The 24,127-nt window shown below is 37.2% G+C and overlaps 3 protein-coding genes across 5 annotated transcripts; 2 read left to right on the forward strand and 1 right to left on the reverse strand.

Annotated features, from left to right (window-relative positions):
- Positions 1 to 15: 15 nt before the first annotated feature.
- Positions 16 to 2,448, forward strand: LOC120003091 (60S acidic ribosomal protein P0-like). Its single transcript, XM_038851998.1, has 5 exons — positions 16 to 300; positions 890 to 958; positions 1,538 to 1,636; positions 1,716 to 2,108; positions 2,204 to 2,448. The coding sequence occupies exons 1-5, from the start codon at positions 40 to 42 to the stop codon at positions 2,345 to 2,347; spliced, it is 966 nt and encodes a 321-aa protein (XP_038707926.1). The 5' UTR covers positions 16 to 39; the 3' UTR covers positions 2,348 to 2,448.
- Positions 2,449 to 3,135: 687 nt separating this feature from the next.
- LOC120002819 (cell division control protein 6 homolog B-like) lies at positions 3,136 to 7,338 on the reverse strand. The gene is made up of 16 exons (XM_038851655.1): positions 7,032 to 7,338; positions 6,559 to 6,664; positions 6,253 to 6,473; positions 5,767 to 5,841; positions 5,564 to 5,673; positions 5,368 to 5,474; positions 5,184 to 5,243; positions 4,939 to 5,012; positions 4,665 to 4,715; positions 4,509 to 4,558; positions 4,243 to 4,375; positions 4,022 to 4,111; positions 3,808 to 3,870; positions 3,619 to 3,714; positions 3,456 to 3,545; positions 3,136 to 3,354 (listed from the first exon to the last, which is right to left on the reverse strand). Exons 1-16 carry the CDS (start codon positions 7,242 to 7,244, stop codon positions 3,322 to 3,324), a joined length of 1,572 nt encoding a protein of 523 aa, XP_038707583.1. The 5' UTR covers positions 7,245 to 7,338; the 3' UTR covers positions 3,136 to 3,321.
- Positions 7,339 to 16,088: 8,750 nt separating this feature from the next.
- LOC120002340 lies at positions 16,089 to 19,002 on the forward strand. 3 transcript variants are annotated; one of them, XR_005469157.1, is made up of 4 exons: positions 16,089 to 16,247; positions 16,500 to 18,090; positions 18,305 to 18,621; positions 18,718 to 19,002. XR_005469157.1 is itself a non-coding variant. In XM_038851063.1 (3 exons), exons 2-3 carry the CDS (start codon positions 16,595 to 16,597, stop codon positions 18,552 to 18,554), a joined length of 1,746 nt encoding a protein of 581 aa, XP_038706991.1. In that variant the 5' UTR covers positions 16,089 to 16,247; positions 16,500 to 16,594; the 3' UTR covers positions 18,555 to 19,002. The 3 variants fall into 3 exon arrangements, 1 of the variants encoding a protein (XP_038706991.1); XR_005469158.1 differs by having other exon boundaries at positions 18,727 to 19,002; XM_038851063.1 differs by having other exon boundaries at positions 18,305 to 19,002.
- Positions 19,003 to 24,127: the final 5,125 nt, after the last annotated feature.

Genomic DNA, 24,127 nt, shown 5'->3' on the forward strand with positions numbered 1-24,127 from the left:
TGTCACTTCTAGGGTTTCCGTGTTTTCTTCTCTACAACAATGGCCGTGAAGAAGATCTCGAAAGCTGAAAAGAAGATCAACTATGACAAGAAGCTCTGCCGTCTTATGGATGAGTACTCACAGATCCTGATTGTCGGTGCCGATAATGTTGGTTCCAACCAGATTCAGAACATACGACAGGGTTTACGAGGCGACTCGGTGCTGCTGATGGGAAAAAACACGATGATGAAGCGGACTGTCAGGCTCCATGCCGAGAGGACCGGAAACGATGCTCTCAACAACCTCGTTCCGTTGCTTGTTGTATGATATTCTATTCGTCTAATTTTTTTTTCACTATCGATTCTTCTTTGTGCATGTTGTGTAGATCTGTTTATGAGAAAACTCCCCTTAGATATTTTAGATTAGAGTTTTTGCTATAGAAGCATTCAGCGAAAACGAATGACTGAGAGAAAATAAATAATATGAATATTATGTGTTCGCTTCCTAGTTCGTGGTTGTTTGTTAGTCAAGAAATGGTAAGAAAGGTAAAGTATCGTTCGCTGTTATAGTAACCGGCTAGTTCCATTCGTAGATGAAAGCACTTCCGTTCTCTTTTGTGGTTTATCTTTCTCGTGACATGATCTGAATCTTTTATGGCTTCCTTTTTCGGTACCTTTTTTTGGTAAAAAATTGAATGAAACAAAAGCTTTCTATTTAACGCAACAGATTAAAGCCAGACTGCCTGTAACATTTAATGGCTTGGTCAGTTTTCTTGGTTTTGACCTGAGAATGACCGCTTTACGTACGCGGAGTTACATGATCCCGTGACTTCTTGACTCTTAATAACCTATACATTAACCATATCGTGATTAAACTTGCTTACACTCTTAAAGCATGCTTTGAACTTAAGGGAAATGTTGGATTGATTTTCACCAAGGGTGATCTGAAGGAAGTACGAGAAGAGGTTGCCAAATACAAGGTATAGCAAAATACTGATACCATGTTAGTCCATTTTATACATTTTATTTATGAACAAATTTTGTAGTTCAGGTTAGATTGTGTAATATTTGCGAATTTATGGTCCAGCTAAACATATACCAAATTGCAACTTAGATTTCTTACCAATTTTTCTGCAGATACCTTTTCACTTTGAATTGCTAATTTTTCTAATATATTCTTTGAAAATAGCTGGTTATTTTCCATCGATATCATCTTGTATCTCTGGTTTTCTATTTTAAAAGAATAGCTGGTAATTTGCCATTTGTTTGATTTACTAGGTGCTTTTCTTTAATTAACTTTCTGATTACCTTTTATATGCTCAAAAAACATTGGGTTCCCTAATATGCTTGATTATTGTATAAGCACATATTCATTCGTGTATACATATGATAATTCATTATTGCATTCCATACACTTGTAGAAGTTCTCATGAACAAGAATATTTGAAAGATTATACATTAATCATGCTGGGAGTTCATTTTCTATCTGTCTCACATGCAAGCTGAAGATGCATGACTTCATGACCATTGTAACATTGCCTACCTTAATAATACTACAGATTGGTGCTCCAGCCCGTGTTGGTCTTGTTGCTCCAACTGATGTTGTTGTTCCGCCTGGAAATACAGGCCTGGATCCCTCCCAAACTTCTTTCTTCCAGGTTTTCACAATTCCCTTCATCATTTTTCCTTAATTTGTACCTTTTTATTTCGGTTATATTCTTACATATACATTTTCAGGTGCTCAACATCTCAACCAAGATTAACAAGGGTACAGTGGAAATCCTGACTCATGTGGAACTAATTAAGAAGGGTGACAAGGTGGGCTCATCCGAGTCAGCCCTTCTCGCTAAGCTGGGGATACGGCCATTCTCGTATGCACTTGTTGTGCAATCTGTTTATGATAATGGATCAGTTTTTGATCCTGAAGTGCTTGATCTCACAGAAGATCATCTTGCCCAGAAGTTTGCAGCAGGGCTCTCAATGGTTTCTTCCCTATCTCTGGCAATCTCATTCCCAGCTCTTGCTGCTGCCCCTCACATGTTGATGAACGCCTACAAGAATGTTCTCGCTATTTCAGTGGAAACAGAGTACACATTCAAACAGGCAGAGAAAGTGAAAGAGTATTTGAAGGTTTGCTTTTGAATCCCCACTTGTTATTTTGTCTTATTGGTCCATTTCAAATGCTGTTTCTGGCAAGACTCATTTTGAACTATAAACTATTACAGGATCCAAGCAAATTTGCAGCTGCATTTGCTCCAGCCGCTTCTGCTAGCTCTGCTGCTGCCCCAGCTGCAGCCAAGTTGGAGGAAAAGAAAGAAGAACCAGAAGAAGAATCAGACGACGATTTTGTTTCTGGTTTGTTTGATTGAGTTGTCTTTGAAGGTAGGAAGTAGTATGCAGCATGGACTGACAGGGACATAATAACACGAGCACCTTTGTTCGAACCTCTCAATTACCCTTTTTTGCTACATTTTATGGTTCATGAAGCTGATGCTTTTACAGTTTACTTTATTAATCCCCCGTTTTGCTATGGAGACCAGTGCCACAATATGTAAGTTTTCAGTGAGCTGCCTATACAAAGTAGTAGACTTTGACCATGGGCTAAGTGGCCCGTTAGGCTCGGCCCAGTCTTTGAGTTAGATAAAGGGTCCGGCTTTGTCCAAATTTTGGCCTGATATTTTTGGGCCAAACTTGAGATTTAAAAATCATGTCCCTTCTGGGCTGCTAAGACTTAAGAGTAATAGATAGGGTGAGTAATTGATAGGGCTGCTAAGACTTAAATAGTCCTCATATTCATTCAAATTTTTGTTAAGAGGACTAGAGGAGGCTGGGTCCATTCACCTCTCCAGGCCCGGCCCTTGGGCCCTATTAGCGCAGGGCCTTGGCATTGGAGGTTTACTGGCCGCACCGGCCCGCAATCTTTGACGAGATGGGCCGTTTAGGCCCAAAAATGTTTCTCCCCACTCGCAGGCCCTTCAGTGCTGGGCGGGCTTGGCTCATTTTATACCTTTATATATTAAATTAGGCCCAGTCTAGCGCTAGTGAGCTCAACCTTCTTGTGGTAAGGTAGAGGCGGTCACAGGTGCCACAGCGGCAGTAGTAATGAAAGACGCACTAGATTCACTTACTGGGTAAGGGTTTCAATATAAAAGAAAAATGAACAAAATTATTTGTGTATTGATCGAAGAGTCGCTAGAAAAATAAAGAAGAAAATATTTGTAAAGGAAATATTTTTTGAAAGTGAAAATTGCAATTTATTTGATTCCTTGATAAATCACATTATTTGTTGACGACAAATGGTCGAACCTCATCGGAGGAGTTACTTGTTCTTGTATGCCAAAAATTACAGAAGACAATTCCGAAAAAATCTACTTCCCTGTCTCAAACAAATGCAGAAACAAAGTAATGGTCAAAGGAGGGAGAATTAGTTATCATTATTGATTCTATATAGGAGATTTGATAGGAAGTGATGAGTACCTGCATTGCAAAAGTGACGTCAGCGTCATCTACTATTAGCGTTACTCTTTTCAACTTATCTTCACGAGCCTGTCCTAACTTTAGGAGCCCCTGCATATTGAAAGATGCCTCAAAAATCTATTGGAAGTTGAGTGAGTTATTTCCCTGGTGATGAATTTAATACCTGGTCATTCAATACCCTGCACATGCTTGAAAATTCCATGGTTCCAACTGGTGGTATCGATGCTGACTTGCAGGTGTTCATGTAAGATTTGTTAAGCTGCATCCATGTAATAAGCTTAGAAAGCAGAAACAAAAACAATTACATGCTTTTGACGTCATTGTTGCTGGCAGTGGAAACAACAAAACTCACCTCTGCCACAGTTGTATCTTTCTTTCTGCCACGGAAAAACTTCACAGCAGAGCAAACTATAATCTGCAGTAGAAGTAACATCATGTAACACTAGAAATGTCATTACTTGCTGTAGGAGAAAAGCAATTATGACAATGTGATAGGATTTATTTAAAAATGAAGGCACTAGAACTAGATGCATAAACGTTTTAGAAACATGGCTAGACAAACTTACCTGCTGATGTTGAGGAAGTGACTGTATTGTTTCCACTACCGGTGATCTGTATGTCCTTGACAAGGCAATAGCCATATGGTCAAACCCGACCTGTATCAGGTTCATTAACACTTCTAAGTTATGTGAAGCAAGAAAACACATTAACTTAGAACTGCAAAAGTTCTCCAAATGACAACTCCTAAAAATGCTTATAAGCATTGAAGAATATAATGAGAACTTACAACACTTTGTTCTCGCGGTTGAAGGGATTCAGGAGCTAAAGTTGTTTGTTGATCAAAGGACTCCTCTGCTGATGATGAATTCCTCTTGGTTGCAGTTTCTCTCAGTTCTGCTTCAAGTATCTCAATTGCGCTCCTGGTATAGAACAGAATCATGAGTCTTACCAGATTCAAAAAGTTCATACTACAGAATAGAAACTTCAGGCCTGATAATGAGAGAGAGGGAGAGAGGGAGAGAGGATGAAAAGAAAAAGAAAAAGAAAACTGACCTGCAGATACTAAGAGCTCTTCGCATATCTCCAGAGACTGCGGCGACTTTCTGTTAAATTTTTAATGGTCAACGTCTATGATCTAACTGCAAGACATTAACTGAAAGCAACAAAAAAATATTGAATGGATGCAGAAACTAATATCTGGTGACTCACTCTTGCACAGAGTTCCAGCGCTTGAGGTTGAAAAATAATGCAAGGAAATGCCTGGGTGAAAAAGAAAACATACAACATTAATTATAAACAAATGTCCTATCAATATTGAACTCCCAAAAAACTTATTCCTAACATCATTTTATCAATTATTTCTGGAAATTATCTGATGGTGATCATAGTTCAGGCTTATAACTCAGTTTTTGAATCCATGCATCAGGATTCATATAAAAGCAAGTTAAAGTAATCCTTATATAAGTTGACATAGGAGAATTACCATGAGCCTCTCTTGAAGTATTCTAAGAATTTGATCCTTAGAATAGGCCCGAAATGTCACGATCAAAGGTTTACCTAGAAGAGAGCAAGGAACCAGATGGTAAGTCCTTCATCTTAGACAGAATGCTTCATAATCTTAAATGAGTGAAAGTAATCAGAAGATATAATTCATGAGTGAATGTAAATGATTTGACAAAAATATAATTCCAGCTGCGGATTAATTAGTGAGGCATGCTGTGAACTCACATTCTAAAGCATCGAGTCTTGGAAGAAACCGATCTGCTAGGTCTATGGCATTTGCAATTCCTGCAAAAGAACAGAATAATTAATAGAACCCACTCATGAATTTGTGCAAAAGAACATAATATTAAAATAAGACCGAGAAATGTGCCAGAGATCATGAATGAGAGAGTTGCAAAAAAGAGAGTACCTATAAGTATACATCTAGAGAACGGTAAAGTTGTAAGCATGAACAGTTCATGGAGGACAGCCCGGTCTTTTGTGATTAAATAATCCAACTCATCAGCAATAATTAGCCTGTCAAAGTAAAAGTTAATCATTAACACAAACAAACACAGTGATATCAGTTTTTTCCCCTCATTTTGGATAGAGAATATGATTCTTACATCATTTTCGAGCCAGATGACTGCAGTTTGTGAGAGTACAGATTCTGGAGATGTTGAAGAGGCGAGGTGGAACAGTTTATTTCCTTTCTTAATTGGTTATTACCTAGTATCTGGCAAGACAATCAGCAATAAAGAATCAGCATCCTTCGTTCCATAACATTTGGCAGGCTAAAACAGTTAACAGTTCCTAATCCTTTCATTACCTTACTGAAAATTTCACTTGTGTTTGTTAGAGATGTACAAGTAATGGCTATTACATCCGGTGACTGCAAACTTGCCTGGTATAGAGAACAAAATTTTACGTTAGAAGAAGAATCAGCGATGATTGTATTTGGTAAGGTTATGCATTTGGTATCAGAAAATCAATATACTCATAGCACACTTCGCCAGAGTCCATAACATGGATTGTCCTCATGGCTTTGTAAATTCTGAAGCATTTACTATTATACCAAAATAAACACCAAAGCCTACATGTGGCATGTCTGATGTCCCAAAGCCTACTACCCTCGATATCAACAACACACTTTTTTCACAAATTCAACTTCTTATACTTCATTTTTCTTTTTTTGGTAAGTTAACAATGTGTTATTGAAAATAATTAGGAGCGTATTCCAACCTCATTCTTAACAGTTCTGCATAAAAAGTTGCAGCGACAAACATTTTTGTATCTAAGCAGTAAATGACCTTACCTCTTGTGTCCAGTCAACTACTTGCTGCTTCACTTTCTCCATGGATAATGACTTTCCAGTCCCTGGGCAGCCACATATGTACAAACTTCCAGCCTTCTCCCGTTCTATACAAGTCTTGCAGAACTCCAAAATTCTTCTCTGCTCATCTTCACGGCACACAACATTTGGTGGAGCAATCGATATGTGCAGTGCCTTTTTGACGGCACTCATTTGATCCATGTCTGCAATTAAATGAAAACTAACACTTCATTAAAAAGGATTGACAACCAATTTGAAGCGACATATAATACTGTGACTGAAGCTTGCCTCTGGGATTCCAATTCGACTTGACATCTAAAATTGGAGTTGAAACTTTCTTTGCTGGTGAATTCTGTGTTGTAACGAGACTTGTTCTAAAATCAACCTTCAATTCCTGCACTCAAAGAAGATTAAGATTATGTCACATCATGCTTGATTCTCGAGAAAAATAATATATAAGGAGGAAAATTAATTGTATCATATATGCTTTTGTTCATTTTCTTTGCAAATAGATCAATTGCTGAGGTCATATGTGTAAGATAACATGTTAATATCCAAATCTAATGTTCTACTTTTTCATTTTCACTTATAAACAATACGTCGCCGAGCAGACATTCGTTTTTCAGTCTAATAAATTTCGATCCATTCTCATCAGTATTTGAACGATGTACAGGTGCAATTAAATGATGAGATTGAGAGACGTTGTGGAAATCTGATGCCAAACGAACGAATCGTTAAAAGCAAAATGAACATAAACTTACTTTTGGAGGACCGTTGGGGCTCGAATTGTCACAACGGCGAGGAGATTTCCATTTCTTCGGAGTAGAGATCTGGTTCTCCTGTACCACAGTTGAATTAGATCTCAATCTCCTCTTCTGAGGAGTGGCGTCGCTAGATTTGGATCTGGCAGTCTCGGATTTGATAGCACTGCTCTCCTTCACCGGAGACGAATTGATAACGGCGATGGACGGCATTTCTTAGAGACTCAGAGCTTCTGCGCGGGAAGCGTATTTGGAATTTTCGATTCAGAGAAAATTTGTAGAGTTTATGGAAAAGCACGATTCGAGTGTGAGGAGAGGCGTGTCTTTTAGCGCGAATATGAAACAGCATCAAATTCGCCTCCCGCCATAGTGAGTTTTCGAAGGGCGGGATGCGTATGCAATACTATGGGCTGGGCCGAATGAATCCTTCTGAGCCCAATGAAGCATGTGGGCCTATTAACATCTGGGCTTAATGGAGTCTTGCATCCATTTCTGTGGAGAAACTTTAGTCGCACCCCGGTTTTTACTAAATACACCCCTCATTAATAGTAACCCAAAATTTTTTAAAATTTTCTAATCATACCAAAAGTACATAAAATATCATACTTTTTAGAAATGCACCCCAAGCATTAAACAGAACCCAAAAACAGGGATTTAGTTTAAATTTCATAAATAAAAGCAAAAGTTGTGTTCTTCCATTGATTCTTATCAGTCATCAGGTGAAATCCGGTCTATGCACGAACAGGGTCTCTGTGGATCTCCCACACCAAGTCACCATACATGGACAAATGGGATAGATTCTTAAGCTACCCTCTTCTCATTTTTTTTAAAATTTTTTGTGAAGCACAATTATCGAATATCCTTTTCTGTAGCCTATTCTCCTCCCACGTCCCAGCCTCGAAGCACCCAAAAAATAAATTTTTTTAAATAATATAATTGAGGACTGCAAAGCCACGCAACAGAAGACCAGACCATACCACCGCTCTCTTCCACCACATTTGGACGAGTGAAGGAAGTTGTGGCTGGAGTGGGCGCGCAGGTCCACTCCTCCCTCTCCGTCCGCCTTTGTGACCACCGACCATACCCAATTCCGCCTCACATTCTTATTTTCTTTCCATATGCCTAAGACCCTTTTGTTTATAATTTCTACCTCCCGTTGTTCGGACTCGCCAATATTGCTTTGGCTCAAACGCAGTAGTACTCTTCCGCTCTCTCAAAATCTCCTCAGATCTATTTCAACTCAAAACAGGGTTATATGAATGTATACCACTCTGTTTTGTTATAGGAATGTATTGAGTGGTTGGGCCGTTGGGGTGTTTTAAGCTAAACCCAACAAAAAATCATGGTCAATGCAAAGTCAAAGTAAGTTGGGGTATGCTCAGTAAAAACTGGGGTGTGACTAAAACTACCAATTTCTGTGGTCCAAATGTCTCTTGGGCTGCCGTGGCATAATTGGTTATTTGGTTATGTGCATCCCTTTGGCCCATGAGTTCTTATTCTGGCAACGGACAATTGGCAGTAAGAGCACTTTAGACAACTTAATTGTAAAAAGGTCATGGATATTTTTAAAATTGTAAAAAAGTGCAATTTAAGGGTAATTTGGTCATCTGACTTAAGATATTTTTTAGTTTATACCTATAATACCCTCCTCTTTCTTCTTCTTCTTCTTCTTCTCCCTCCAACTATCCAACTCTAGTGTGTCCTCTCTTTCTCTCATTCTTCTCTACTAAAAGTTATCTCCTTCTTTCTCTCCTTCTTCTTCTTCTTCTTCTTTTTCTGGTTCTCGATCTGGTTCTTCGTTGTCTTCTTCTCCGTTTTTGGTCAAGTTTCTCCTCTCTTCATCTCCTTCTTCGTCGTTGCTCAATCTGGACTGCGTCGAGTTGCTCTGCTTCGTTTTTGACAGATCTGGACTATGCTTCGTTGTTCAATCTGGGTTGTGCTTTGTTTTTTTGCAGATCTGGACTCTGGTTCGTTTTTTGCAGAGATGTATCGCTATAGTATCACTATAGTATCGCCAAAACCAAAAAACCACTAAAATGATGAAACTAGTATGCATACTTCATCTTCCTAACTACTTTTCCTTTCTTGATTTTCTTTTATTGGTTACCTCTCTTGTTCGTTTTGAAAAAACATTTACAAGTGCAGAGATGTATCACTATAGTATCACGAACATAAAAAATTCATTAAAATGATACAATTGAACCAATATGCATACTTCTTCTTCCTAATTACTTTTCCTTTCTTGGTTTTCTTTTCTTGGTTTGTACATCTCTTGCTCGTTTTGGAAAAACATTTACAGCTGTAGAGATGTATTACTATAGTATCACGAACATCAAAAATCCACTAAAATGACATAATTGAACCAGAAATACATGTAATGCTATCAAATTTACATTCTAACATTTATATCATCATTTTATGAGCCAAAAATATAAATTGAACACTAAATTGGATCTTCTATTTAAAAGTATCACAATTCGTGGAGAGAGAAAATCAAAATTGAGGTTATTTTGGTAAAAGATGATCCCAGTGTACTTTTTTAAAAGGATGTTTTAGTGATTGCACTTTTTTACAATTAAGTATAATCTAGTGTACCGGCCTCCAAAAGTCCCTTCTGGCAATTGGTTGGGTCGTACAGCATTGGGCTGGATTTAAGTCTTAAACCAAATTTGGCCCTACCACAGCTAAAGATTAGGCTTGGTGTTACAGTTTCAGCCCAGCTCAACCTACCTTGATTTGTTTTTGGCAGCTGCACATATTCTCAATCATAAGTAGAGTCCCCTATGAAGGCGGTGGTGGGCTTTGACTTATCTTTCGCTGGATATGTTAAATGATGGGTCGAGCCCAAAGAGAATATGTAGTGGGTAAAATCCATTATCTAGGAGGCCCATCCACCCTCATCATCTATAGCCACATGGCCCACAACATTAGGTATACGGATTTTGACCTGGTTGGTTTTCGTTTCAATCTCCAATAATTTCTGTCTCCAAGGTAAACGTGTAAACGCATGTGTTGGCAGATATACATATACATTATCTGGCTAGCTAATTCTGAATATTCATAGGCTTATTTGGATGGGATTGTGATATCCTTATATATTTGTATGGACTTGAATGGCCTAACATATGTCCTGGGGGACTCGATGGTGTATGTGTGTGGAATTGTTTCCAAAGGCACAATCAAGGATGCCCCAATCCACCATTAGTAGGCGAAAGTGGCCACTTTCATTTCTAACTAATTAATAGACTAATCGACCACCTCACTAAGATATTTTCACCCTCGATTTTACCATAATATCCTTATAACTACCTCGTAAGAATCTCATGTTCAAAATTAGCAATCAGTATTGGATACACGTTACCAACAAAACATAGAAGTTTATGGTCGTATTTTAATGTGCTAAATTACGTACATATATGCGATATTAATATAGTGTAATAGTTATGTTTATATATAGAAACCTTTAGGTTGTGTTTTGTTTAGGACGCGGGATTGGATAGGACTAGACAATAATGGACTAGGTTGGATTGGGTTAAAAATTATTTGAATGGATTATATTATAGTGGATTATAATTATCCTTTGTTTGGTATTGTTGAATAAAAACGCCCGATACGATTACATATAAAAGTGTAACATTTTCATCTACTTTACAAAACAAAACATCTCGCCTCATATAAAGTTCTTACAAAGTCTCAACAAATAAAAAATGAAGCTTCTAGACAAAAAAGGGTGTTAGAGGGAAACTAAGGGTTTTATGGTCTTTTTAGTGGCAAGTAAAAACAAAGTGAATCAAAATGTGATTGGGTGGGAAAGGAAGAGAGTAGGAGTAGATGAGGAGATAAGGAGATTGGCGTGGCATTGGCGTCTACATGTCATTGTCCAAACTCGAGCCCATGTGAGTTGAAGGCCCCTTTAATTGTTTGCTTTCGAAGCCAACAACGATAAGAGTCTTGACGCCAGCCCCTTTCTCCTTCCATCTACTGCCCTCAAAGGCCAAAGCCCAAATACAATTAAACAAAATACGTTCCATCATTATTATTTTTTTTAGTTGTTCTTTCGATTTCTGTGGTAGTGAGGTATTTTATTTTTTCTAAAATAATCAATTATTTGTTTAAATTATATTTTTAATGCAAAAGGATTTGAGGCTAAGATTAATAGCAATTAAATGTGTGGTAATCCCACCTTGTTTATGCAACAACTTAGCTTATTGAATGCGTACGTGTGTTATCCAAAATATCGTCTACACTGATTGTATAATTTTCGTATACTAGGAATATTGAGTTATTGTCATTATATTTTTTTGGTCTCTACTAGAATTTACACCACCAAATATGCCAATAAATGGGACCATCTTAACATATTGTTAGAGATGAGATGTCAATAAGCTTAAATTTTGTTGAATTGTTAACTTTTCACTCTGGTTATTTGAGATAAAATTAAATTTGTTTGTATTTTTCTATATAAATAGAGAATTTATTGTAAAATGTAACTTAAATACTATAATGGAATATCTGACCTAGAGTGCCTAGGTCTCATTGATCGAACCACTTTTATCTCTCGTTCTCTATTCTATTATGCTGTATTTAGTTTTTCCATCACATACAACCCCCGACTAAGGGGTGAGGGGGCCAAATGATGTATAACCCATGAGTGAAGCAAGTTATGCTATATCTTTCAAACAAAAGTGGGTGTCCAAATTTCCCATTTTGTATGTGTGGATGCATGATCGAACTTTCTTACGATATTTTAATCTAATTAAGGTATTATGAGTTTTTGACCATTTTCGGGCACACATATTTATTTCATAAAATAATCAATAATCTCGTCTCCACACTCGAACCCATGACTTAATTAATTTGGGAGAATGAGTATCCAAGTGGAGAGTCAATCTCATTATTAACACCTCTATAATATCCTTTTATTTTTCACACACACAATACATTGAGAGTAAGTATCTTACACTAATTTTATTAAGTTAGCTCATCTCGTGATTTCATTTTGGAGATATTATTGGATTACCCCCTCGGCATGGGAAACAATATTATTTTCTTACATGTTAGGTAACAATAAGTATCAAAGATTCCATTTTGGTCTATGTCGAGTCACATTATACACCACAAAACAATCTAAAGGCACAACATCAATGTATTTATACTTTCATTATTTGAATTACTATACTACATAAGAGGCTGAACCAGAGAGAGGTTGCTAGCTCGATCAAGTGCCAAGACTAGCTAGGAAGCGCCGTTGAAATTATGGTTGAAGCGTGGCCCAATTTGGCGATCATTTGCTCGGGACATTCTAGTCTCTCGCACCCACATGAACAAGGCCCCCCCACTATCGCTCGATTAATTCATGCATTATAAACTCTACCCAATTATAGAGATAAAGGGAGAGAGGAGAAATCTACCTAGTTGTCTATATATGTATAATTTCTCAGTTGTAGCCATAAAATTGGCCTCTTCTTTTTGCAAAGTCTTAATTGGTTGTCTAATTGTAAGTGATATTTATGATATAGCCTTGCCCTTTACCTTGACAAAGGGCCTTTCACAAAAATGACAACATAATTTTTCCAATAAGTTGAGGTCCAAAAGCCCATAATGTCCCAATTTGGTTGTATTGATACATCAAAGGTGGCTAAAAAGTGTTTGGTCTCCCAGTGCTTATTCCCATTTTAGCTAGTCTTGAAGCTGAAGGGAACTCAGCCTGGTAATGCTTTTGCAGCGAAATAAGGTTTTTGTCATAGTCAGAGAAGTACTACTGCAGGAAGAATCCACTGTATATTTACTGATCAGCTGATCAACAAGTCATGTGCATGCACCAAACTCCAATTTGACACTGTACAAAGACAGTAAAGTTCCAATCTTCAAGAGATCTGTCACATTTTCCTTGGATCCAACGTTCAAAACAACCATTTTTTCTTGAATCAAATGAGTCCCCAACTTAATTTTTAAGTCAAATTGATCTAATCAGGCACTGAATTTGATGGTATTTACCATTTAAAACCGCCCAAAGTGGTAAAAACGGGTGCCGGGGCTCTGAGGCCCCGCTGTAGTAGCAATTTAAGACAAAAAAAATTTTATTTTATTTTAAAAAAATTATAGATATGTAGTTTATGATCTAACGAATCCAATGATATATTTTTTGTTCAAAACAAAAATCATATGCTACATGAAAAATGCTTAACAATTTTAGACCGTCGGATATAAACTCAAAACATTCGGTGTCTGGTTCAAGATGAATTTGATTTTTGTTTCAAACAAAAAATATATCGTTGGTTTCGTTGGATCATAAACTACACATTTATAATTTTTTCAAAATAAAATAAAAAAATTTTGTCATCTAAATCACCTGCAGCGGGGTCTGCTGTAGTAAAAACTACAGCAGACCCCTGCCACCCGGTAAAAACAGTGTTCTAGGAAAGATAATGAATAAAAATTTGGAACTTGTATGGTATAAAAATGATTAGCGTGCCCCAATGAGCCAGCCTGTCTGTGTTGCGGGTAGACACGAGCCATATTTTCATGGCAGAGAATGATTGTCCTCATTTGTTACAGCGTCAATGAACGAATCAAGCCTTGTTAGCGTATTGGGCCAACTTGACCCTACACTTTCTTAACAATTGGGCCAACTTGACCCTACACTTTGCGGGCCTTGGTTTAGCGATACACACTCGGAGGTAGTGACTACAAGTTCACATCGCAGAAAAAATACATATAATCACGACCGTTGAATTCATTTACGTTGAAAGATTATTGTCCGTTGTATTTATATGATATCACTTTCACTGGTTGCCATTCGAGGATTGAGCCTTTCATGTGTAACGTCAGGCAACTTGCCTTACCAACTCTCAATTTGAACCGTCGGTAGCTCACCTCTTAGCATCCAGCTAGATATTTATAATTTCATATTTCCTGTCCTACTCACATATTAAAAAAATAATAAGTATAATACAGAGAGAGACAAGAAGTTCCACGTTCGTAATTATCATTTGGTATTTGAAGATATTATTATTTATCATCCTACGATAGACAGCACTCAGCACAACATCTGAACATTTTCGCACGGTACTTTTTTTCTCTTGAAATGACTGAAAGAACACTCTTATTAACATTTCAATTACACAGTTGTTTGTTTTCAATTGCAACTTGTTTAAAAGTGTATTAGACGTGACTTTGGTACATAGATATATGGAAATTGGTTTAAAGACTTTTATTAGTTTTCATGGAAAGACTGCTTCGCAAGAATTGTCGTCCTTCTTTGGTAGTGCTCAATTGGATTAGTAATTGAAACAGAATTTTTTTTTTAATCACCGCTACTAGCCTGTCCAGATTTATTTTTCAAATTCTATCGTTTGAGTCATGAAAATTGGTATTACTAGGTTGAAAATTCAGAGTACTTCACTTTTTATCACGTCGTGATGTGAGATTTAGAATATTGAGGCAAACGATACTTGATAACTTGCCTAGTACTACAAAGTTTGATAATACATAGATTTGTGGCTCCGGCCCCACGAGCCAAGTACTACAATACGCTTGTCAAAGTAAGAATAGGGGTTAGTGAAGTCTTAAAAAAATCATATATATATTTTGATCGGTCACACGAATTCAACGATGTATTTTTGTTTAAAATAAGTCAAATTCATAGTAAAAGACACATGAAATGTTTCAAGTTTATATATCACGATTTAGAATTGTGATGTATTTTTATGTTAAAATTTAATTAATCTTTGGACCCGTAATTATGTTTGCTATACTTATTGATTTAGAAAGATACTATTAAACAGAGAATTGTGTTAGGTGTCATAGTTAATCTTGAACGGCTAACATATAAGTTCAGGGGAAAAAATCCCCAAATAGCATGATGTACAGTATGACTCCCAAATTTAACTACAGCCCCCTCATTCGCGAGGAAAAATCACGCCTTCATAACAGGTTTGAATGTGGACACGTGGAGTGTTAAAAACTGCTAAATCAGATCATTCCGTGAAACCAGCCGGGTAAATATGATTATTTTTTAAATTTTTGTAAAAAACCTCCTGACGTTAAGGCTGCTGACCAGTGACTAGGGCTGTTACTGGTATGGTAAATTATCCATTGGTATACCATTACCGACGAATTGGTTACCGAAAATAGCAGAAGATTGGTATACCGTTACCAATTGTTCGGTACGGTAAATTTACCGATGATTTCGGTAACGGTAACGGTAAACAAAGTTCAAAACCGGTAAATTTCCCGATTACCGACATATATATTAAATATATATTAATATTATTTTTAGTTTTAGTTTTAGTTTTAGTTTTATTTAATTATGACCATTAGATTGATCTAATTTAATCTAGACCATTGATTATTTTTAGGGTTATCATTTATATATCACTTGTAGCAATTTCATTAACTTTAAAGCAGTGTTTGTTACATAACAAAATGCTTTGTTGGTATTGATTACATGTTTTTCTCCCTTTCCATTATGGTCTTTTATCTTTATTTATCTTGTTTCTTCTAGCTTTCCTGCCATGGAGTTTAAAACACTTCTGATACTAAAAATAGATTTTCTGTTATAGATTGTTGGAATAATGTTATGTGAATTATCCTTTCTTTTTTTCACTGATTGATAGGTATTTTCTCTTATTCACATATGGCACAATGATCCTTCTCATTAATCTATCATTTTTATTTCATACAATGACTATTAAGCACAATGCTACTTGATGCATTTTTTTTCTTCTCTTTTTTAAATAGGTTTTAAGAATTGGTAAATTTACCAATTACCGACTTACCATTACCGATCGATCGGTATACCGACCATCGGTATACCGACTCTTCCGGTAACGGTAATGGTAACATTTTTTGAATTACCGAAAGAATTGGTATGGTAACGGTATTCCGTGATTGGTAACGGTAACCGTACCAATAACAGCCCTACCAGTGACCAGGACGCGAATTGAAGAAGAAACCTAGCGCAACCGGGAAACCGGAATGACCTTTTCCACACATGTGCGGTACAATAATTTTTACATAAAACGCTATTTAATTTAGGCCCGGTTTTTCCACTATCGGTGGAGAGATTTTTATAACACGGAAGAGCCAAAAAGAGCTAGCTGGCTGTATAAATTAGATCCAGGGAAGTCTCTCGTTCTTCGTGCTACCAGTGAAGCTACGGTCACGTACTTCGCTTTGATTTTTCGCCGGAATTTTCATCGGAGATTCTAAAACGTAAGTTGTTCTAGGGATCTCAAATTCCATGCCTTTTATTCCGGTTTCTGATCCGATTATCAAGCGGGAGTAACGATTGACTATCGTCTGCTATATGGTCTATATTTTTTTTGAAATTTTGAGTAAAATATTCGGATTTCGGAATCCAGGTTTATAGTTTTTGTTTGCCTACGTTTTCCCGGAAAATCAGTGTGAGATGGAATCCGAACAGTTTCTTCTATTGACTTATGATTATTGCCGTTGATTTTTCAGATTGAAGTGAATTGGAAAGAAGAGGTGATGCAAAGACTTGTTACATAGTGCCTTCTAAAGAATTTGACAAGCCTTTTCGCTTCAACAATCAACAAATGGGGATGAAAGTAGCTACGACGTGTTTTCAATGGCTGCAGCCGGTGCTCCCTCATTCATCTTCTTCCTCACAAGCGCTAGCCTCCGCAATTTCGTCTCCTTCATCCAAACGACGGTGCCGCAGCGAAGGAGGAGCTACTCTCTTGTGCCTGTACGTGCAGAGACTGGACCGATCGGCTCTGTTTGGTTCCCCGTCATCGAAGCTCCGCAGATCTCGGTCTTACGAGTACCGCAAGTCCGGTGTTCGAACTATGAGGAGAGCTTGCAGTGCTAGCTTGGACGCCTTCTCAGACGAAGAATTCTCCAAGAAGATTCATGAACAAGCACTTAGGTTCCAATTCTCCGACGTCGACGACAACGATAACGGTAACAACGCTTCCGTGGATGATGAATCGGATGTAGTTTCTGATACTAGAGATAATCACGACAACAGCTTAGATTCCTCAGAGTTTATTGATAACAACACTAGCATCAACTTTGTACAGAATGGTACGGAATTCCCTCTGGATTCTATGGAGGCGCCGTATTGGCCGGAGAGGGATTATATTATACCGGTGAGTATTGAAAGGAAGGCAAATAGCGTCGATCTTCCACTTTCACTCCGAATGATAAAAAAGAAGATGCAATGGCAAGAAGGTTTTAGAGAAGCAGGGGAATCAGCTTATTGTTCTGTTAAAAAGGCCTTCTCATCCATGGTGTTTATAATCAGAGAGCTCCACAGCTACACATTACAGATGAGGGAGGTTCTGTTTTACGAGGATTTGCAGGGGATTCTAGGTCGCGTACAGAAGGAAATGCACGCTTCCTTCGTGTGGCTATTCCAACAAGTGTTCTCACATACACCGACTCTCATGGTGTATGTGATGATTCTACTGGCAAACTTCTCTGTACATTCCATGGCGAGTTACAATGCCATCGCAGCTGCTCTGCCTCTCACATCTACTGGAACGGCAACAGCGTCAGTGATAGAGGAAGTACTGGACCAGAGGAGTCAAAAATTTGATTCTTCAGCGATCAAGTCTTTTTCAGTCTCGTCTTCAAGTGGAAAGACAACTTCCATAGGGGGTAACAACGGCGGTGGTGGCAAGATCCGTTCTGCAGCGAATGGCACTGACGGTGATGGTAAGTTTGACAGGTCGGACCATTACAGAACAATTGTCCCCGATGGAGCTTCACAGGTGTCCTCCCCTGGTACTACAGGGGAAGAAGAGTCCATTTCAGGGCAAGACAGGATAGAAGAAGAGTTGAAATTATGGAATTCCATAGTTGAAGAAGCGTCAAGAATGCAAACTTCAGTGAAAGATGAAGGTCTGGATCACGAGACCATGCAGAGATTAGTCTCCCCTGTAAATTCAAAGATTGAACCAGATGATTTTGTGGATTTCTTCAAAACAGACTTGTTATATCGATCACAGTTGACTCTGGATCCTAATAACCCTCTTCTCCTCTCCAATTACGCTCAATTTCTCTTCACTGTTGCCCATGACTACGACAGGTAAATATCAAAGATATTCTTCCTTATTATTTTATTGGTATGTGTTGAATTTTAATCCCATATTGAGCTTTGTCGTATATTACTTAGATTTTATCGAATCTGATCGGAGCATGTGTGGTCGATACTTTAATTTCATAGGTAGATCAAAGATAATGATATAAGAAACAACAAACGAGCTGATCGTGACTTGTGTGTTTGTGTTAATGTGAAACAGGGCAGAGGAGTACTTTAAGAAAGCTACAGCTATAGAGCCACCGGACGCGGAGGCGTACAGCAAGTACGCATTCTTCCTGTGGAAAGTAAAGAGTGATTTGTGGGCAGCCGAAGAGACCTTCTTAGAAGCCATTGATGCAGATCCTAACAATGCTTATTATCCTGCTAATTATGCACATTTCTTATGGAACACTGGTGCGGATGACACGTGCTTTCCTCTCAGCCCTCCTGATACTGCCCAAGAAGCCTAGAAACTAGAACGAAACCCCCCAATACTCAAACGTTCAAACCAAAAGTCAGAAAATAAATCCCACCACGGTATTTCCAGTTCCAAAAAACACAGTAAAAATGGGAATTTTGGTTACTTTTGTAATAGTTTGAATATTCTTATTTTTTATATTTATTTTGATTTAGTTCTTATAGAATTAAAAGGAATGCGTGGACAGTGGTGGGTCGGTGGTGGTGGTGTTTACCGGTAAAGTAGCAGCAATCGGCGGAGATTTTGGCTGAGGCGTGTCTTGTGCTTTGAGATCTGGGGGCGGTATTGGTTGAAGACCACTGAGGATCGCTTGCTGGGCTTTTACCTTTTTTTTTGCACAGTGAAAACTGTTTTCTTTTTGTTTACAGAAACCACATGGAAACTTAGCAAAGTGTAATTATTCTATTTCTATTTGTCAATATAATCTCCATTTTTAATTACGAAGTGCCAGTATCAACTATCAACTTTGCCTGGTTTCAAATAAAAAAAAAAAAACACCTTGAGATTCCAAGCAAACAGGAGGATACCTGATCTCATGCTCTGCTGAACATGCTGTTGCACTTTGGGAGTAACCTGTAAAGTTTCTTAAATTGCAATTGTGTCAGGAGGCAGTAGCTAATTAACATTGTTAATCAACCAACAACAGACTAATTGAAGAACAAGCCTGATTCCTTTAAATGGAAAGTTAGTTTTCAGTAAGAGATTCCTAGATTCACAAAAGAAGTTGAAAGATCAGCATGAGTTTAGGCGCAGCTTACTGTAAGACAATGTGCGGTATGCCCACCATCACCGTGTGATATGTTGACTAAGGGGGATTGGATATCGTAAAAGTTGACTCACGTGCTTGATAGTCTTCAATGGACTTGCAACTCACTTGCTTCCTTCTGTTTATTAGCTTTTGATTTGTTGGTAATTCACCTGAATTTTTTTTATTTAGTTAATTCGGGGAGACCAAAGGCTCTAAACCACCTTTGAATCTTTGATAGAAGCAAATATATATATTTCCACTAAATATTCCTCTAGCATAGCATATGTAGATATCATCTTCTTGTTGTTTGACTCGTAATATCACTTTGACAATAGACAACTACTTTTGGGTGACTGAGAGCCACCAAGTCGAAACTTTTTTTTTCTGCAAAGTCAAGATTTTGAATCGAAGAAGCATTAACAACGAACGCTATTGTCGAATTCGAATTGGATTCAGTGTATGTATTTATGGTGGTGGTGCTTGGTCACCGAGGATTTTATACTAAGCCAACAACAAAATGACAGATAATCACGTGAAGAGATGGTGATACTAAGCTACTCCCATGTCTTCATTTACCATCCCATGCCTTCCCACCTCTCTATATTTCCCTCATAATTTTTATATAAAGGAATGAGAAATTAATTTATGAATTTATTGTTTTTTTTTTAGAAGGGGACGATATCATTAAATAGAAACCGAGCCGCAATCAGCAGCAAATACACGAACAAGAAAGTCTGGACATACCCCAGACCAATTCCTGGTTGCACCACTACTAAGAGCATTCTTAACTATAACATCAGCAACTTGATTTAGTGAATCCAATATTTCTAGCAACTCACTCTGGGTTAAGAGCATCCACAATGGGATGATTTTGAAGTACTTGAGATGATACTTTCTTGATAAGTTAAGCGCTAGATGTTCATAATGAGTATAATGGAGTGTATTTCAAGTACTTGAAATGCTATTTTTTTGATAAATATAGCGTTATATGCACACAATGGATGAAAAATGACACTTGAAAATTTAGTTGTGAAAAAATGATACTTGAGAGTTGGCGTATGTATGTAGTTGATGAATAGTGAAGAGAGAGATGATAAAAAGGAAAAGAGAGGTGATGAAGAGAGAGAAAATAGAGAAAGTGAGTACAGAGTGTTGGAATGTATGAAGTGTTGATGAATAGTATATATTGTGGGATTCACTCATCCAATCAAATTGTGCCACGCAGGATAAAGGAGAAGAGAGAAAATAGTTTTGGAGTGTTTGATATTACAAGCACAACTGTGGATCTTGGTTTGGTTGTCGTCTCGGCGATTCCTAGACTGGGCCAGAGAAGTTGGGTTCTTATTGGGCTTTGTAGCCCAAACTAGATCAATGGACTTTTTCAATGCCCTCTTTGTTGCCATAACTGGGTTGGTCCATCGAAGTTTTTGTAGGGGCTTTTTCCTTCGTATTTTAATATATTTTTTATAACGTCATGATGGATCTAAAACAAATTCATGGGACTAAAAATCAGAACGAAACTCTGTACTCTATCATGGGTCTTAGAAATGGAAGAACATCTCGGCCCAATAGCCCAAGTAACTGGTTTGTACTTTGTGGGAGATATAATTTATAAAGTGATTTATTATTTATTTAGTTTTGATGCCATCAAAAAAAAAATCAAATGGCGAATCAGGGAAAACATACTTTAGTTTTATAAATGATAATTATCGTTGGAATGCCTGATCATAGATAGCACATGAAACAACTAAATAATCAAATATATTCATTTAATTATTAGATTTATAGCTTTATGCACAAATTTGGATTGAATTGGGTTCAAAAAAATTGACTTATTTCTGCTGAATAAAATCTAGATTGATTTGAGTATTTGACCATATCTACCAAGTAATCTAAGCATTAATCTCATATATATTTGGGGTCAGCTACACTCAAAATTAGTTGAAATTCACCATAATTGTCATGACCTTGTAATGGATGCTCTAAATCCATGTATTTTGACTGAATTGATGGATTTAAGTTGAAATTTTCAGTCAAGGCAGGTTGAACATATTATATGCTTTGGGATTGGGTTCGCACGGATTATTCTTCATGGGCCATCAACATTGATTCTTAAGCTCATAAAATGTGTCTTCAATATGAGAGGTGTTGAGTTTTTCTTATAAACCACTTGACTGAGTAGTTTCAAATGATGTGAAATTTTTAGTCTTTGAGATAAAATTTGTTTCCTTAATTACCTTTTAATATGCACAAAGACCATGCATGTTTAGTATGAGAGATGCTACATAATGTGACTAGCACTGTTTGTGCGGAACCATATATCAGCCATCACATATATCTATACAACCATAAAAGGGTGTTTCATGTTCTTCCCTTTTCTGGTAACGAACTTGCAACAAAGCCCAATCTTTGACCAGTCAATAACGGAGTCAACACGAGTCATTTAGCTAAGCTTCGGAGATTAAAAATAAAATAAATAAAAAAAATTAATGGAGAGAGCAATTGAGCATCAAGCCACCAGCAAAGAAATTAAATTCAGGGCTTGAAAATCTCCTCAATTTCATCACCCTAATAATTAGTATTAACAATTCATAAATCACATCTCCACCCACGTTTTGTAAGAATTTAACCAATTCTTTTTAATTTCAAAAATGTAACAAGTAATCAAAATAAAAATAAGAAAACAATATTCACTTTTGAATTCTTAATCTATTAATCAACTCGAAATAATTATTATTCATCCATGTTATTCAAAAAGAAAGAAAGAAGAAGAAGACATTAGTATTGTTTTAAAAAAGATTTTGAATTTTCTCAATATTTATTTATTTATTTTAACTTTTTTGCATTCATGAGTAAATGATTAATTTAATTGGGTTTTTAATAACGAACGCACCAATCTCTCCACCTCTCTTTCTACTTTTGTCCGAAAGAGGAAGCCCAGGAGTTACACCAAGTTTACATCCTTAGCCGTTGGATGAATCGTCAAAATCAACGGCTGTTAAGCCTTGTGGCTCATTTACAAAGGCACTCTATAATCTCTCTCTTCAGCTCTTGTCATGGAGTTTCATTGCAAGCACTAGAGAAAAACAAAGAAAAAAAAAATCCGCACACAAAACCCCCCCATAAATCAAGCTTCTTATTTCTACGCTTTAAATTAGCCCCTTTGAAGCTCTCCTTTCATGGAAGAAGGAGGAGGAGGAGGAGGAGTTAATGGTGGTGGTGAGGGTATTGGGTATGCGAATTACCAAACACACCCTCCTATACATCGACCCTCATGCCCACCTTTCTCAGCCATAGACAGGTTCTTGTGGGGTCAAAGCAGTCATTTCTCAACTCAGAAGAATTGCAAAGAATCTGGTGTTGGTGGATTCTCTTCTTCTTCTTCTAGTACTGGTGGTGGTGGTGGGGTTTTATGGGATTGTTTTCAAGAAACAAAATTTCTTGATGGGTTTTATGGGGATGGAGAAAGTCTAAACTGGACGCAAGAGAGAAACCCTAAAGAAGAAGTGAGAGTTGGAGCGAAGAGTGGTTCGAATAAAGGGGTTGGAAAGAGAGGTAAAAAAGTTTGTAATGAACCTTTGATCAAAGGACAATGGACAGACGAAGAAGACAGGTATATTTGTACATATGTGTACGAGGTTTAATTTGGTCTATTTGTTGTTTCTTCATAATTTTTTTGGGTACGTAAAGTTTGACAATGGAGTGCTTTTTTTTTGGGTATTTTTTGTTTTGTGGTTTGTTAAGGAAACTAATAAGGTTGGTGAAGCAATATGGAGTGAGGAAATGGGCACAGATTGCTGAAAAGCTTGTTGGTAGAGCAGGCAAACAATGCCGAGAGAGATGGCACAATCATTTGCGCCCAGATATTAAGGTTCTTAATTCCTTTTCTTCTTTTGCTTCTCGATTTTTTTTAAATTATTTTTTTTTTGCTAATGTGACATATTTCATTTCATATTCTCTTAGATCTTAAGGAATTTTGTATGTATTTTTTTAATTTCCATATATATGTATGAAGGTATGGATATGATCATGGCTGCCAAACAACAAAAATCTTAGGTTTTTTTTGGTGGGAGGGTATTAACTGTTTATTGGATTTAGATAGATTCAGATATGATAACTTTTATAGAAATGTCGAGAACAAATGCAGATTGAGATCTTGTGCAAGGATTTTAGATATTATATATCGTTGATTTCATATCCATATATATCCAGGAAATTAATCTTCTTGTTTGCCATTTTAGATCTTTCATTAATTAATTAGGCAATAACCTGGAGTCACATGTATTTTTTACATTTCGAGGATAACAAGATTGAAATCAGTTTCCTTTTATAATGAACTTCATGATTGAAACTCTACATCTAGCCTTTTTATAAATTTTTTTAAAAAAAGTATTCAACTTTTATATGCAAAACTATGTTTTCATTACATCTCTGTTGCTTTCTTATCCTTTCTTGTGGATTGTATATATATATGTATATATGTTTAGAAAGATAGCTGGAGTGAAGAGGAAGAGAGAGTGCTAGTTGAAGCTCATGCCCAAGTAGGCAACAGATGGGCTGAGATCGCAAAGCGAATTCCGGGAAGGACTGAAAATGCGATCAAGAATCACTGGAATGCCACTAAGAGAAGGCAGAATTCTAGAAGGAAGAACAAGCAATCGTCACAACTTGATAACCAAAACAACAAGAAGCCTCAACCATCAATTCTCCAAGACTACATCAGAAGCAAGAACCTCCATAATAATGCTTATATTGCTTCCACCACAGCCACCGCATCCACCACTCCGGCCAGCTCCTCAGCTGTATCTGATCAAGAC

Source organism: Tripterygium wilfordii, chromosome 7 (genome assembly GCF_013401445.1).
Source record: "Tripterygium wilfordii isolate XIE 37 chromosome 7, ASM1340144v1, whole genome shotgun sequence".
NCBI lineage: Eukaryota > Viridiplantae > Streptophyta > Magnoliopsida > Celastrales > Celastraceae > Tripterygium > Tripterygium wilfordii.

What these genes read in the sequence shown, in the direction of transcription:
- LOC120002819 (XM_038851655.1), bottom strand. Translation starts at nt 7,244, where the DNA reads ATGCCGTCCATCGCCGTTATCAATTCGTCTCCGGTGAAGGAGAGCAGT. An exon ending in GCCCCAACGGTCCTCCAAAA is followed by an intron (nt 6,665 to 7,031) that starts GTAAGTTTATGT and finishes CTTTGAGTGCAG; the next exon opens with GAATTGAAGGTTGATTTTAG. An exon ending in AGAGCTCTTAGTATCTGCAG is followed by an intron (nt 4,376 to 4,508) that starts GTCAGTTTTCTT and finishes GTTCTATACCAG; the next exon opens with GAGCGCAATTGAGATACTTG.
- LOC120002340 (XM_038851063.1), top strand. Translation starts at nt 16,595, where the DNA reads ATGGGGATGAAAGTAGCTACGACGTGTTTTCAATGGCTGCAGCCGGTG. An exon ending in GTTGCCCATGACTACGACAG is followed by an intron (nt 18,091 to 18,304) that starts GTAAATATCAAA and finishes AATGTGAAACAG; the next exon opens with GGCAGAGGAGTACTTTAAGA.
- LOC120003091 (XM_038851998.1), top strand. Translation starts at nt 40, where the DNA reads ATGGCCGTGAAGAAGATCTCGAAAGCTGAAAAGAAGATCAACTATGAC. An exon ending in ACCTCGTTCCGTTGCTTGTT is followed by an intron (nt 301 to 889) that starts GTATGATATTCT and finishes TTTGAACTTAAG; the next exon opens with GGAAATGTTGGATTGATTTT. An exon ending in CCCAAACTTCTTTCTTCCAG is followed by an intron (nt 1,637 to 1,715) that starts GTTTTCACAATT and finishes ATACATTTTCAG; the next exon opens with GTGCTCAACATCTCAACCAA.